Source organism: Pleurodeles waltl, unplaced genomic scaffold, assembly GCF_031143425.1.
Source record: "Pleurodeles waltl isolate 20211129_DDA unplaced genomic scaffold, aPleWal1.hap1.20221129 scaffold_68, whole genome shotgun sequence".
In the NCBI taxonomy this organism is placed as follows: Eukaryota; Metazoa; Chordata; class Amphibia; order Caudata; family Salamandridae; genus Pleurodeles; species Pleurodeles waltl.
Genome location: NW_027150389.1, coordinates 2,076,864 through 2,091,060, shown reverse-complemented (window position 1 = coordinate 2,091,060; position 14,197 = coordinate 2,076,864). Strand labels below are relative to the sequence as shown.

General features: G+C 45.5%; 1 protein-coding gene across 1 annotated transcript in view; it reads right to left on the bottom strand.

The window, feature by feature from the left end:
- The window catches only part of LOC138279155 (vomeronasal type-2 receptor 26-like), a 307,217-nt gene that overhangs the window by 77,896 nt on the left and 215,124 nt on the right, over positions 1-14,197 (bottom strand). The window contains exon 3 of the mRNA XM_069219377.1: positions 6,812-7,636. Within this exon, the coding sequence (XP_069075478.1) occupies positions 6,812-7,636 (825 nt within the window). The remainder of the gene's footprint in view (positions 1-6,811; positions 7,637-14,197) is intronic.

Here is a 14,197-nt window from a genome sequence, read left to right as displayed (position 1 = left end):
AGAGGGAACAATTCCTCAGGGATGCCCAGCATGGCTGCATGGGCATCAAACTCTACATGAGCCCAACCTGCGGCCTCTAGGTCATTACCTAAGAGACAGTCTACAGGTAAGCTAGGTGATACCACCACCTGCTTAGGGCCAGTAACTCCACCCCAACTAAACTGAATTATAGCTAAGGGAATAAACTTAGTGGAGTTATGGACATCAATAATCTTATACTGTTGTCCAATGATGTGTTGTTCAGGAGGCACTAGGTTTTCAGTCACCAAAGTGAAACTGGCACCTGTGTCCCTGTAGGCCAAGGCCTCAACACCATTTATTGAAACTGTCTGCCTGTACTTATCCATTGTAAGGGGACAAGCAGCCAGTGTGGCAAGGCCAATGCCACTAGGTGTGACAGAAACTGTCTTGGGACTGATTACATCAGTTTCCACTATGGACCCATAAGTGAACCCAACTACACCCTTTGCTTGACTGTTGCCAGCAGTCCCACCACTAGTACCACTACTGCTAGGGGCACTAGAGCTTGATGTATTAGTGGTGGTAGGCTCAGGGGGTTTACCTGGACAGGACTTATCCCCTGGCCTATGGCCTCTATTTTTACACACAAAGCACCAAGGCTTTTTAATGTGTGCAAGTTGGGAAGAAGAGGAAGAATTTGTTTTATCCCCACCCTCTGAAGAGTGTTTAAGATTTGAAGTGGGATCTTTGGTTTTACCCTTATCCCCATGCTTATCTTGAGATTTTTCACCATCTTTCTTCTTATTGCCATCTTTGTCACCCCCTGTATGAACTTTTCTGTTCACCCTTGTTCTGACCCATTTGTCTGCCTTCTTTCCCAATTCTTGGGGAGAGGTCAGATCAGAGTCTACCAGGTACTGGTGCAACAAATGAGACACACAATTATTAAGTATATGCTCTCTCAGGATTGTGTTATACAGGCTTTCATAATCAGTAACTTTACTGCCATGTAACCACCCCTCCAAGGCCTTCACTGAATGGTCAATGAAATCAACCCAGTCTTGTGAAGACTCCTTTTAGGTCTCTCTGAACTTTATCCTGTATTGTTCAGTGGTTAAGCCATAACCATCCAGGAGTGCATTCTTAAGAACTGTAAAATTATTGGCATCATTTTCTTTCACAGTAAGGAGTCTATCCCTACCCTTTCCACTAAATGATAGTCATAGGATAGCAGCCCACTGCTTTTGAGGGACATCCTGTACAACACAGGCCCTCTCAAGTGCAGCAAACCACTTGTTAATGTCATCCCCCTCCTTATAAGGGGGAACTATCTTGTGCAGATTCCTGGAATCATGCTCTTTTGCAGGATGACTATGGGGAATACTGCTGCTGCCACCATGGGTATCTAAACCCAACTTCTGTCTTTCCTTCTCTAATTCTAAAGACTGTCTATCCAAATCCAGCTGTTGCTTCTTGAGCTTCAGTCTGGTTTGTTCCACTCTCAATCTATTGAGCTCCCTTTCTAACAATCTGTCATCAGGGTGGGTGGGAGGGACATTTCTAGATACAGAGGTATGATGGGAATGAACAGAAGGAGACCTGTCTCTTACAGAGGGCACCCTAACAGCTTGGCTAACAGTATAATGTGAGAGCACACCATCAGTATGGTGTGATTCAACCTCTGTACCAACTATGCTAGACTGTCTAGTAATGGGCAGGCTGAGAAGTTTCTTTCCTGAACCTTTTCCTGGGGGAGTCCCTGGATCAGATTGAGAACCATTAGCTACTTTTTCTACAGATTGGGCACTTATGGCCTTATCCTGTACTCTAAGCATATTAATTAACAGTTCTAAGGAAGGATTCTTCCCTACACTCAAACCTCTCTCTATGCAGAGACTCCTTGCTCCTTTCCAGCTAAGGTGATCATATGCAAGTTTGGACAGTTCAACTTTTTGGCCTGTGCCAGACATTTTTAGAGAGAGTTAAAGTGATAGACAAAGAGAAAAAAGTTTTCAGAACTTTTTGGAAAGACAGAAAAAACTTTTTAAACTTTTAAGAACTTTTTGAAAGTTTAGAAGTACTTTTCAGCACTTAGAAAAGAGTGAAAAGAGGAAATGCAAAACTTTTTGGCTATGTGTATATACACTGACCTTGTTTTGTATATTTTTCTCTCATGAAAAGTACAATGACAAGAGTGGTAAGTAGTCTCAAAGCACTTATCCCACCGCTGCACAACCAATGTAGGAGGCTGGACTGGCTTGTAGTGAGTACCAAGGGGTACTTGCACCTTGCACCAGGCCCAGTTATCCCTTATTAGTGTATAGGGGGTCTAGCAGCTTAGGCTGATAGATAATGGTAGCTTAGCAAAGCAGCTCAGGCTGAACTAGGAGACGTGTGAAGCTACTACAGTACCACTTAGTGTCATATGCACAATATCATAAGAAAACACAATACACAGTTATACTAAAAATAAAGGTACTTTATTTTTATGACAATATGCCAAAGTATCTTAGAGTGTACCCTCAGTGAGAGGATAGGAAATATACACAAGATATATATACACAATAGCAAAAATATGCAGTATAGTCTTAGAAAACAGTGCAAACAATGTATAGTTACAATAGGATGCAATGGGGAAACATAGGGATAGGGGCAACACAAACCATATACTCCAGAAGTGGAATGCGAACCACGAATGGACCCCAAACCTATGTGACCTTGTAGAGGGTCGCTGGGACTATTAGAAAATAGTGAGAGTTAGAAAAATAACCCTCCCCAAGACCCTGAAAAGTGAGTGCAAAGTGCACTAAAGTTCCCCTAAGGACAAAATAGTCGTGTTAGAGGGAGAATGCAAAGAAAACACAAATCAGCAATGCAACAACGATGGATTCCTGACTGAGGGTACCTGTGGAACAAGGGGACCAAGTCCAAAAGTCACAAGCAGCTCGGAGGTGGGCAGATGCCCAAGAAATGCCAGCGGTTGGTGCAAAGAAGCTCTTACTAGGCTGAAGAACTGTGAATACTGCAGGAACGACAAGGGCTAGAGACTTCCCCTTTGGTGGAAGGATCCCACTTGCCTTGGAGAGTCGTGCAGAAGTGTTTTCCCGCCGGATGGACGCCAATAAGCCTTGCTACATGCAAATCGTGCGTTTGGCGTTTTTGGACGCTGCTGGGGCCCAGGAGGGACCAGGAGGTCGCAAATTGGACCTGCAGAGAGAGGGGACGTCGAGCAAGACAAAGAGCCCTCACTGAAGCAGGTAGCACCCGGAGAAGTGCCAGAAACAGGCACTACGAGGATGCGTGAAACGGTGCTCGCCGAAGTTGCACAAAGGAGTCCCACGTCGCCGGAGACCAACTTAGAAAGTCGTGCAATGCAGGTTAGAGTGCCGTGGACCCAGGCTTGGCTGTGCACACAGGATTTCCGCCGGAAGTGCACAGGGGCCGGAGAAGCTTGCAAAGTCGCGGTTCCCAGCAATGCAGCCCAGCGAGGTGAGGCAAGGACTTACCTCCACCAAACTTGGGCTGAAGAGTCACTGGACTGTGGGGGTCACTTGGACGGTGTCGCTGGATTCGAGGGACCTCGCTCGTCGTGCTGAGAGGAGACCCAAGGGACCGGAGATGCAGCTTTTTGGTGCCTGCGGTTGCAGGGGGAAGATTCCGTCGACCCACGGGAGATTTCTTCGGAGCTTCTGGTGCAGAGAGGAGGCAGACTACCCCCACAGCATGCACAAGCAGGAAAACAGTCGAGAAGGCGGCAGGATCAGCGTTACAGAGTTGCAGTAGTCGTCTTTGCTACTATGTTGCAGGTTTGCAGGCTTCCAGCGCGGTCAGCGGTCGATTCCTTATCAGAAGGTGAAGAGGGAGATGCAGAGGAACTCGGCTGAGCTCATGCATTCGTTATCTAAAGTTTCCCCAGAGACAGAGACCCTAAATAGCCAGAAAAGAGGGTTTGGCTACCTAGGAGAGAGGAAAGGCTACTAACACCTGAAGGAGCCTATCAGCAGGAGTCTCTGACGTCACCTGGTGGCACTGGCCACTCAGAGCAGTCCAGTGTGCCAGCAGCACCTCTGTTTCCAAGATGGCAGAGGTCTGGAGCACACTGGAGGAGCTCTGGACACCTCCCAGGGGAGGTGCAGGTCAGGGGAGTGGTCACTCCCCTTTCCTTTGTCCAGTTTCGCGCCAGAGCAGGGGCTAAGGGGTCCCTGAACCGGTGTAGACTGGCTTATGCAGAATTGGGCACATCTGTGCCCAACAAAGCATTTCCAGAGGCTGGGGGAGGCTACTCCTCCCCTGCCTTCACACCATTTTCCAAAGGGAGAGGGTGTCACACCCTCTCTCAGAGGAAGTTCTTTGTTCTGCCATCCTGGGCCAGGCCTGGCTGGACCCCAGGAGGGCAGCTGCCTGTCTGAGGGGTTGGCAGCAGCAGCAGCTGCAGTGAAACCCCAGGAAGGGCAGTCTGGCAGTACCAGGGTCTGTGCTACAGACCACTGGGATCATGGAATTGTACCAACAATGCCAGGATGGCATAGAGGGGGCAATTCCATGATCATAGACATGTTACATGGCCATATTCGGAGTTACCATGGTGAAGCTACATATAGGTAGTGACCTATATGTAGGGCACACGTGTAATGGTGTCCCCGCACTCACAAAGTTCAGTGAATTGGCTCTGAACAATGTGGGGGCACCTTGGCTAGTGCCAGGGTGCCCTCACACTAAGTAACTTTGCACCTAACCTTTACCAGGTAAAGGTTAGACATATAGGTGACTTATAAGTTACTTAAGTGCAGTGTAAAATGGCTGTGAAATAACGTGGACGTTATTTCACTCAGGCTGCAGTGGCAGGCCTGTGTAAGAATTGTCAGAGCTCCCTATGGGTGGCAAAAGAAATGCTGCAGCCCATAGGGATCTCCTGGAACCCCAATACCCTGGGTACCTCAGTACCATATACTAGGGAATTATAAGGGTGTTCCAGTAAGCCAATGTAAATTGGTAAAAATGGTCACTAGCCTGTCAGTGACAATTTGAAAGTAATGAGAGAGCATAACCACCGAGGTTCTGGTTAGCAGAGCCTCAGTGAGACAGTTAGGCACCACACAGGGAACATATACATGCACACCTATGAGCACTGGGGCCCTGTGTGACAGGGTCCCAGTGACACATACATATAGGCCACAAACCTATGAGCACTGGGGTCCTGACCAGCAGGATCCCAGTGACACATAACAACCATACTGAAAACATGGTGTTTTCACTATGAGCACTGAGGCCTGGCTATCAGGATCCCAGTGAGACAGTGAAAACAGTGACAAACACCCTGACATACACTCACAAACAGGCCAAAAGTGGGGGTAACAAGGCTAGAAAGAGGCTACCTTCTCACAGCTGTCACCTTGAGTTAGATTAATGGACTCTTTTACGTTAGAAACTTGTGATCTCTGCAGGGGTGAATGTGTGTGCAATCAGAGAGAACCAGAATTGAAACCTGGTTGGTGGAGTGGGAAATGAGATTTGTGTATTTATAGTGCTATGAGATACCAGCTTGACACTGAAAGCACTATGAACATGCAACTCATTATTTTAAAATAGGGCAGTAGGTTAGGTTAGGATTTTCCAGCAGTTTCAAGATCGTTTTAGACCTCATTACCTAAAGGGTGTAATATCTCATACTTATCTTTTTCTATACACTTCATTGCTTGGTTTTACTCATGAGAAAGTATCACTCTAGGGGCCAGATGTAGAAAGCATTTGTCTCACAAGGAAAAATGATTTTTTCCAATGTACAGAAAGCAAAATGTGACACACTAACTTGTTACCGATTCGCACTTGCTTTTGCAATTCGATATTAGGAAGGAAGTGTTTCGGGCGTCCCTTCCTAAGGATGAATTGCATTGGTATGTGTGAATGTTTTGCAAATTAAATGAGGTTGCAAAATATTAAAATTTTACCGACTTCTTAAAGAAGATGGTAATCCATTCACAATTGGAAAGGGGTCCCACGGAACCCCTTTAAGAATCTGGGTGTAAACATTTTTAAGAGCAGACAGGACCACTGCCTGCTCTTAAAAAATGAAAAGATATCTTTTCTGTTTTCTTCATGAAATGCATCTTGTTTTCATTTAAGGAAAATGGGCTGTATTTAAAAAAAATGCTGTACTGAAAAAGCAATCACACACATGCTGGGCTGCTGATCTCAGCCAGCCACCATCCCTGTGATTCTTGCTATTCACAATGGGTTGCAAAGTTAGACTTACCTCATGAATATTAATGAGGTAGGTCTATTTGCAACCCACTGGGACTTGCACAATGTGTCAAAGACACTTTGGTACATGAATATTTGTGATTTCCTAATTGCGAATCACAAAATGTTGCAATTAGGAAAATGCAAAGCCGAATCTATGGACATCTGGCCCTTTGTGTGACACATTCAGCAGTTGAAAGTCACTTACAAGTGCCTTGAAACCATGCAAATGGCATACGTAAGCTATCTGAAAACGTGGCAGCTGTGCTTCAGTAAATTCACTAGTCTGCTGCTCAAAAAGCACGCACTGCTATTGTGACCACTAGCATAGCGAGAGCTATTTTGTGTGCAGATGTGCTCCTCTTGAGAGGGCAAGATGCCGCCACTCACAGTGAGGTTAACCAATGGGTAAACTGGGCTGGCCCACTACCCCATGCTGTAGTGGTCAGAACACAAATGTGAAAGACACAATAACATACCAATAGATGAAGAGAACTATTTGTATATTACATGTGTAATTGTACTATATTCAAAAGGTCTTGGCTAACGTGAGACCTAAAAGGGTAGGAGTCGCATCTCTGTCCCCATTTTGCATGTGACACATTTTTACCTTCCAAGGCTTTTGTTCCTTCATTAAGCTCCAAGCAGCACCTCCTGATCCTGGTCTGGGTTCAGATGAGTACATGTTATGTAACGCGTGTGTCAATAAGTAGGCAGCAGTATGAATCGAATTTATCTGACTATAGTTGATGTTCTGATATCCTTGCAACATTTCAAATGTCTCTTTTCCTGAACAATAATCATCAGATGGAGCGTCTGTCTCATTGACATTTTTTTTATCCATTAGAAGACACCAAAAATGTATCTCCCAAAGAGTTTTCAGGGCTGCATCACTTGGAAACTTTGATGGGGTAACACCATGGAGAAAATCTTTAAATCCCTTAATTTCTTCTTTTTGGATTAAAAATGCCAGACTTCCATGAAATAAATTTATCATAAATTTATACTCAAAACAATTAGATATAGCCACTGACAAAATCCAGGTTTTAGGGGGCAGTGTTTTCCATTTAGTGTGGGAGAAATAATGAATAGCGTTTAGTGAACTGCAGTAGAGAATGATGACCTGTGCCGTTGATGTCCTCACAGTCTCTATGACTCTACCCAGGTTCAGGGGGTCGGCGCTAGAGAGGTAAGGGGGAATCATATGGAAAAAGTCGATGCAGCCTCCGACCTGGCCAATCACCTCTCTCAGTTCTCGCAGCGCTAGCTCCCCGCTGTCATCATCCGTTGTCAGGATCCCCACCCAGGTCCACCCGAAATGTCTCAACAGCTGAGCAACTCCAATGAAGAAGGAGAGCTCACTTGGGACGGTCCGGTAAAAAGATGGAAATCTCAGTCTGTCACTGAGTACAGGGTCCTGAGCCCCATAACTGATCTGCAAAGAAGAAAGAAATGAGGCAAGAACAGTGAGATGAAATCTGGCAACACTGAGAAAGAAAGGTGTAGTTATCAAAAAAAGAAAATCTGAATAAACTGGGCTGAAACCATGAATATAATATCATGGTTTTGTGGATACATTAGGTCCTTATTTATGCCCAGATTAATAATGATAACTTACACTTGTAAGTAACTTTACACTTCTGAGTAAGTGTACAATTTTTTTTTAGTATTATAAACTCCAAGTGCAAGTAACTTGTAAAAACAAACAACAGTAGTGAGTCCACCACAGTACATGGCCAAGAATTGGTCGTACAACACCCTCCAATAGCAAATAAGAGAGGGAGGGACTTAAAATAAAACCCCATAGGAAATAATGTTGAATGAAATTAAATTATTTAAAATAGTTAAACATTCATTATTGTAGTGAATATATATATAAATATAGATCATATTTATTAGTTGTATATAAAATATTTTAATTATGTATTCAATAATGTAACAATACATTTTATTAATGATAGTTAAATATTCTCCATTAACTTTACACCACTCTCAATAATGATTAATATACATGAAAATATTTAAATGGTGAGATGTTTTTCATTTAAAAGTCATAAAATAATTGTATTTCTACATCATATTCCATTAAACCAGAGAAATATTTTGAATTATTTTTCTGAAATTCGCAGTAAAATAGACACCCATCAAAAGAAAAATAAATATTTGAATGAACTATTTAAAATACTTTAGTTTACCATTATTAGCTTAGGGTTATTCTTTTAGGGTCCTACCTCCATTGTTTTCCATGGGAGAGTGTTGGAATGCCAGTGGTTGTGGATGGACACGTGCAGTGCTAAACATACTACTCGTTTTTTAATCGAGCCTGCTTGCCCATGAGCTTGTGCTTGAGCTCTTGCTTGCAAGACGTCTGTGTTCATTAATGGGCTTGGAACCCACCCTTCGCTTGCCATTCGTTGGCACGACTGTCACTCTTCATTACTGTATTCTAATGGAGCAGCGCTTGCCATGAGTCACTTTTGTTTCTTTCTGTGGAGTTTGGATCAAGCGTAGATTAATTTAGTTTGATTAGTGTCCCTGCACTGTCCATCCACTGCTCACACTGTGATTCAGGTACTATGGGCCTGGTTTAGAGTTTGACGGAGGGAAGTCTGGGTAAATGGCCCTGGATGATGTGGGCACATCTCTGCTAGTGCAGGGGTGCCCTCACACACAGGTGCTCTGCATCGTGCCTTCAGGGCTGGAAGGCCTAACATATAGGTGACTTATGAATGACCTTGTGCAGTGTAAATGGCAGTGAAAGGGTGCATGCACCATTTCACACAGGCTGCAATGGCAGTCTTGTAGAAGTATTTGCCTGGGCTCCCTATGGGTGGAAAAAGAAATGCTGCAGCCCTGGAACCCCAATGACCTGGGTACTTAGGAACCATGTACTAGGGACTTATAAGAGGTGGTCAAGTGTGCAAATGTGGGATGAAATACTGGGTTACCAGTATGTAGTGACACATTTGGGAAAAGAGAAAGCATAAGCACTGGGGTCCTGATTAGCAGGATCCCAGTGACACAGTCAAGCATACTGACAAAGCAGTTAAACATACTAACAAACAGGGCAAAAACCATAAGCACTGGGGTCCTGGTTAGCAGGACCCCAGTGCCACAGTCAAAACACACTGACAACAGGCCAACAATTTGGGTAACTATGCTAGAAAGAGGGTACTTTCTCAAATGTAGTTTTGCCTTTGTTTCTCTGAGGGGAATTACATTTTTTCTCTCTCAGGGTGGTTCATGTTTGAGGAGTGGACAATGGGGTAGTGGATGCCCTCAGCTAGGTTGTCCTTCTTTCCAGTAATTGTCTCTCTCAGTGGCTGTGTTTAGGCCGGTGTGCAGGAAGTTTGGTGTTCCTTTCCAAGATCTATTTGCTTACCGCCTCAATGCTCAGTTTACCCTCTTTTGTGCCAGATCTCCACAGGAGGGTGTGTGGGGGTGGTATCCCTTGGCCCAATCACCTGCTATATGCCTTTCCACCGGTGGTGTTGATTGCCCAGTTTCTGACTCAGTTAAGGAGGGAGTCCCAGTTTGTGATTTTGGTAGTTCCTTTTTAGCCCCGGAAGTCCTGGTTTCCCATTCTCAGGAGCTTGGCTGTCGATTGGATTGATTCCTTCTTCTCTGTTGCCTCTCCAGTCACCTCCTTCTCTTAATCTGCGGAGGCTGCGGCTATCAGTCTGGAAGTTGAAAGGTGGGGACTCCAGAGCAGAGGCTTACCCTAGCATCTGGCAGTAGCTGTGCAGCACTCTAGGAAGCCTGCTACTCTTCAATCTTACAATCGCCACTAGGGTAATTTTTGGAAATTGTATGAACTTGTGGGGGTGTCTGCTTTCGATTGTCCTCTGCCCGTGATCTTCAGTTTTTGTGGGAGCGGTTTGAGAAGAGAATGACGTAGGAGGCTGGCCTGGTTTGTAGTGTGTACCTTGGGTACTTACACCTTTTACCAGGTCCAGTTATCCCTTATTAGTGAAATGTAGTAGTGTTCTAGAAGCTTAGGTTGATAGAGGTAGCTGTAGCATAGCAGCTTAGGCTCGACAAGGAGACATGCAAAGCCCATACAATACCACTTATAGTTACACAGTACTTATACACAATAAAAGACAATACTCAGTGTTACCAAAGATAAAGGTACTTTATTTTAGTGACACAAGGCCAAAAATATCTTTGAGGCAACACACCTTCTGGATGTAAGTACTATACACAATGAATACACTAGACACCAAAATCAGGTAAGTAAATAGTCTTAGAATAGTGCAAAAAATAGAAAATACCATAGAATGCAATAGGAAGAAATAGGTCTAGGGGCAACACAAACCATATTCTAAGAAAGTGGAACGCGAACGATGAATAACCCCTTAGACAAGTGTAGTGTGTAGAGAATCGCTTGGAGAGTAAGAAAACCACAAAGGTGAGTAAAATACCCCACCCCAGAACCCAGGAAAGTGGGAGTAAAGTACTGCAAGTTTCCTTACAACACACTACAAGACATGATTAGAGGCAAGCAAGAACCAAGAAGACTGTAAGCAACAAATGGTGGATTCATGGACCTGAAGACATGTAAAGAGAGGAGACCAAGTCCAGAAGTCGCAGAAGATCCCAGGAAGGGCAGGAGCCCCTGCAAACCTAGAAGATTGTGCAAAAAGGGATTCTCCGGTTGGAAGAAGTCTTCAGAAGAGCACCAAAGAATATGTCTGAGGGTTCCTGTGTGATGCAAAGGATGCCCCACGTGGAGATGTTGGATGCAGGCGAGTTGCAGCGCTGTATTCATCCAACTACCGATGGTTCAAGCAATGTCACGGATTACATCAAAATGGTGCTGCCTGGAACCAGGAGGCACCTGGGGGCCTCAACTCAGACTGAAAAGGCAGAGGTGGCTCCCAACACTGGACGGAACCCACAGATGACCAGGCAGCACCCACGGAGGTCCCAGGACACCGGGACAAAGAAGGTGCAAATTGCTGGTGCTAAAGCACTACAAAAGAAGGTCTCACGCCGCCGGAGAACAATTCAGCGAGTTGAGCATCGCAGGATAGAGTTCTGGTGTAGGAAAGTACCATCTTTCTTGGCATGTTACCCCAAATTTTACATGTATGTCAGTATGTTTTTGCCTGTCTCACTGGGATCCTGCTAGCCAGGACCCCAGTGCTCATAGTTTGTGGCCTAAATGTGTATGCCTGTGTAGTGCCTAACTGTATCACTAAGGCTCTGATAATCAGAACCTCAGTGCTCATGCTCTCTCTGCCTTTAAATTTGTCACTATAGGCTAGTGACTACATTTACTAATTTCAATTGACATATTGAATCCCCCTTATAAGTCCCTAGTATATGGTACCTAGGTATCCAGGGCATTGGGTTTCCAAGAGATCCATATGTGCTGCAGCATTTCTTTTGCCACCCATAGGGAGCTCAGACAAACCCTTACCCAGGACTTCCATTGCAGCCTGCGTGAAATAGTGCACACACTAATTCACAGCCATTTTCACTGCACTTAAGTAACTTATAAGTCACATATGTCTAACCCTCACTTGATGAAGGTTAGGTGCAAAGTTACTAAGTGTGAGGGCACCCTTGCACTAGCAAAGGTGCCCCCACATAATTCAGGGCCATTTCCCCAGACTTTGTGAGTGGGGGGACGCCATTACACGTGTGCACTACATATAGGTCAATACGTATATGTAGCTTCACAATGGTAACTCCGAATATGGCTATGTAACATGTCTAAGACCATGGAACTGTCCCCCCATTCTAAATCTGGTATTGGGGAGCCAATTCCATGCATTCTGGGGGCTCCACCATGGATCCCCAATACTGCCAAACCAGCTCTCTGAGGCTTGCACTGCAGCTACAGCTGTTGCCACCTCACAGACAGGGTGCTGCACTCCTGGGGTCTGGCCAGCCCAGTCCCAGGAAGGCAGTACAAGGCATTTCCTCTGAGAGCAGGGTGTTACATCCTCTCCCTTTGGAAAAAGGTGTTACAGACTGGGGAAGGGTAGCCATCCCCAGCCTCTGGAAATGCTTTGAAGGGCACAGATGGTGCCCTCCTTGAATAAACCAGTCTACACCGGTTTAGGGACCCCCAGTACATTCTTTGGTGCAAAACTGGACAAAAGAAAGGGGAGTGACCACTCCCCTGTCCATCACCACCCCAGAGATGGTGCCCAGAGCTCCTCCAGTGTGTCTCAGACCTCTGCCATCTTGTTTTCAGAGGTGTGGGAACACTCTGGAGGACTCCCCTCCTGATAGGTGCATACCTGGGTAGGTAACTAATCCTCCTCTCAGGGGTATTTAGTGTCTCTACTGTGGGCTTCTCTTCAGATTTTGACTTGCAAGAATCCACAAGGACTCCTCTGCACTTCTCTCTTCGACTTCTGTCAAGGATCAACCGCTGAGTGCTCCAGGACACCTTCAAAACTGCAACTAAGTCGACTACCAGCGACATTGTAGCGACTAATCCTGCTGGCTTTCTTGACTGTTTCCTGGTGGTGCATGGTCTGGGGGCTGCTTGCCTTCACCCTGCACTGGAAGCCATGAAGAAGTCTCCCGTGGGTTGATGGAAACTTCTCCCTGCTCCAGAAGGCACGAAACTACAGCCTCACCGGTACACTGGGTCCCCTCTCATCCTGACGAGCGTGGTCCCGGGAACACAGGTGGTGGACCCAAGTGACCCCGACTGTCCAGAGGTCCGACTGTCCGACATTGGAGGAGTTAAGTCCTTGCCTCCCCTCCCGAGCCAGTAATCCTGGGCACCGTTGTGATCTGCAGCTACAAGGGCTCCTGTGCAGATTTCCAAGAAATCCTGCATGCATCACCAAGCGTAGGTCCCCAGCACTCCGTCCCTCGATGCTCAGCTCCCTTAGTTTACCGCCGGTGTCGTGGAACCTCTCTTTGCAGTGTTAAGATGACTGCTGTGTTCAGTCTTCTTGAACCCCTGTTCAAGGACTCCTGCGGGTGCTTTCCTCCTTCTAGTGGGCTCTCTACATTGCTGATGGCCCCCTCTGTCTAACCTCCTGAGTGGCAACATCCTGGTCCTTCCTTGGGCCTGGACAGCACCCTTTTTCTTCAACTGCGACTCTTGCGTGTAGCAAAGATTGTTTGTGGTATTTTGCCAAGTAAACCACCTTGCATCTACCAGCACGCTGTGGGACATCTTCTGCACAAAGCAGAACCTCCTACCTCACTCCGTTGGTGCAAAACCAGCATCTTCTTCCAACCGGATGCAGCCATTTTGCACCTTCATCCGGGGTTTAGTGGGCTCCTGCCCCCACTGGACACTTTAGCGACTCTTGGACATGGTCTCCTTCCTTTACAGGTCTTTAGGTCCTGCAATCCGTCTTTGGCGCTTTGCAGCCTGGTGTGGTCCTTGCCCAATCCTTTATCACAACTTTAGTGTATTTTGGGAAAAATAGTAGTAATTTACAACTGCTTTCCTGGGTCCTGGGGTGGGATCTCCTCTATACCCTTGTTGTATTTCCTAACACTCCCAGCGACCCTCTACACACTACACTTGCCTAGGGGTGCATTTGTGGTTCACATTCCACTTACTTAGTACATGGTTTGTGTTGCCCGTAGGCCTATTGCATTCTATTGTGCTCTACAGTTTATGCACTATTTTCTGACTGTTTTACTTACCTGATTTAGTTATTTGTGTATATTTTGTGTATGTTACTTACCTCCCAAGGGAGTATATCCACTGAGATATTTTTGGCACATTGTCACAAAAATAAAGTACCTTTATTTTTAGTAACTCTGAGTTTTGTCTTTCTTATGATATGGTATCTATATGGTACAGTGGTATTGCAGGAGCTTTGCATCTCTCCTAGTTCAGCCTTGGCTTCTCTGCTATAGCTACCTCTATCAGCCTAATCTGCTAGAACACTTCTACACTCTACTAATTATGGATAACTGGACCTGGTATAAGGTATAAGTACTATTGGTACCCACTACAAGCCAGGCCAGCCTCCTACATTGGTGGCAGAAGCGATGGAATAAGTAC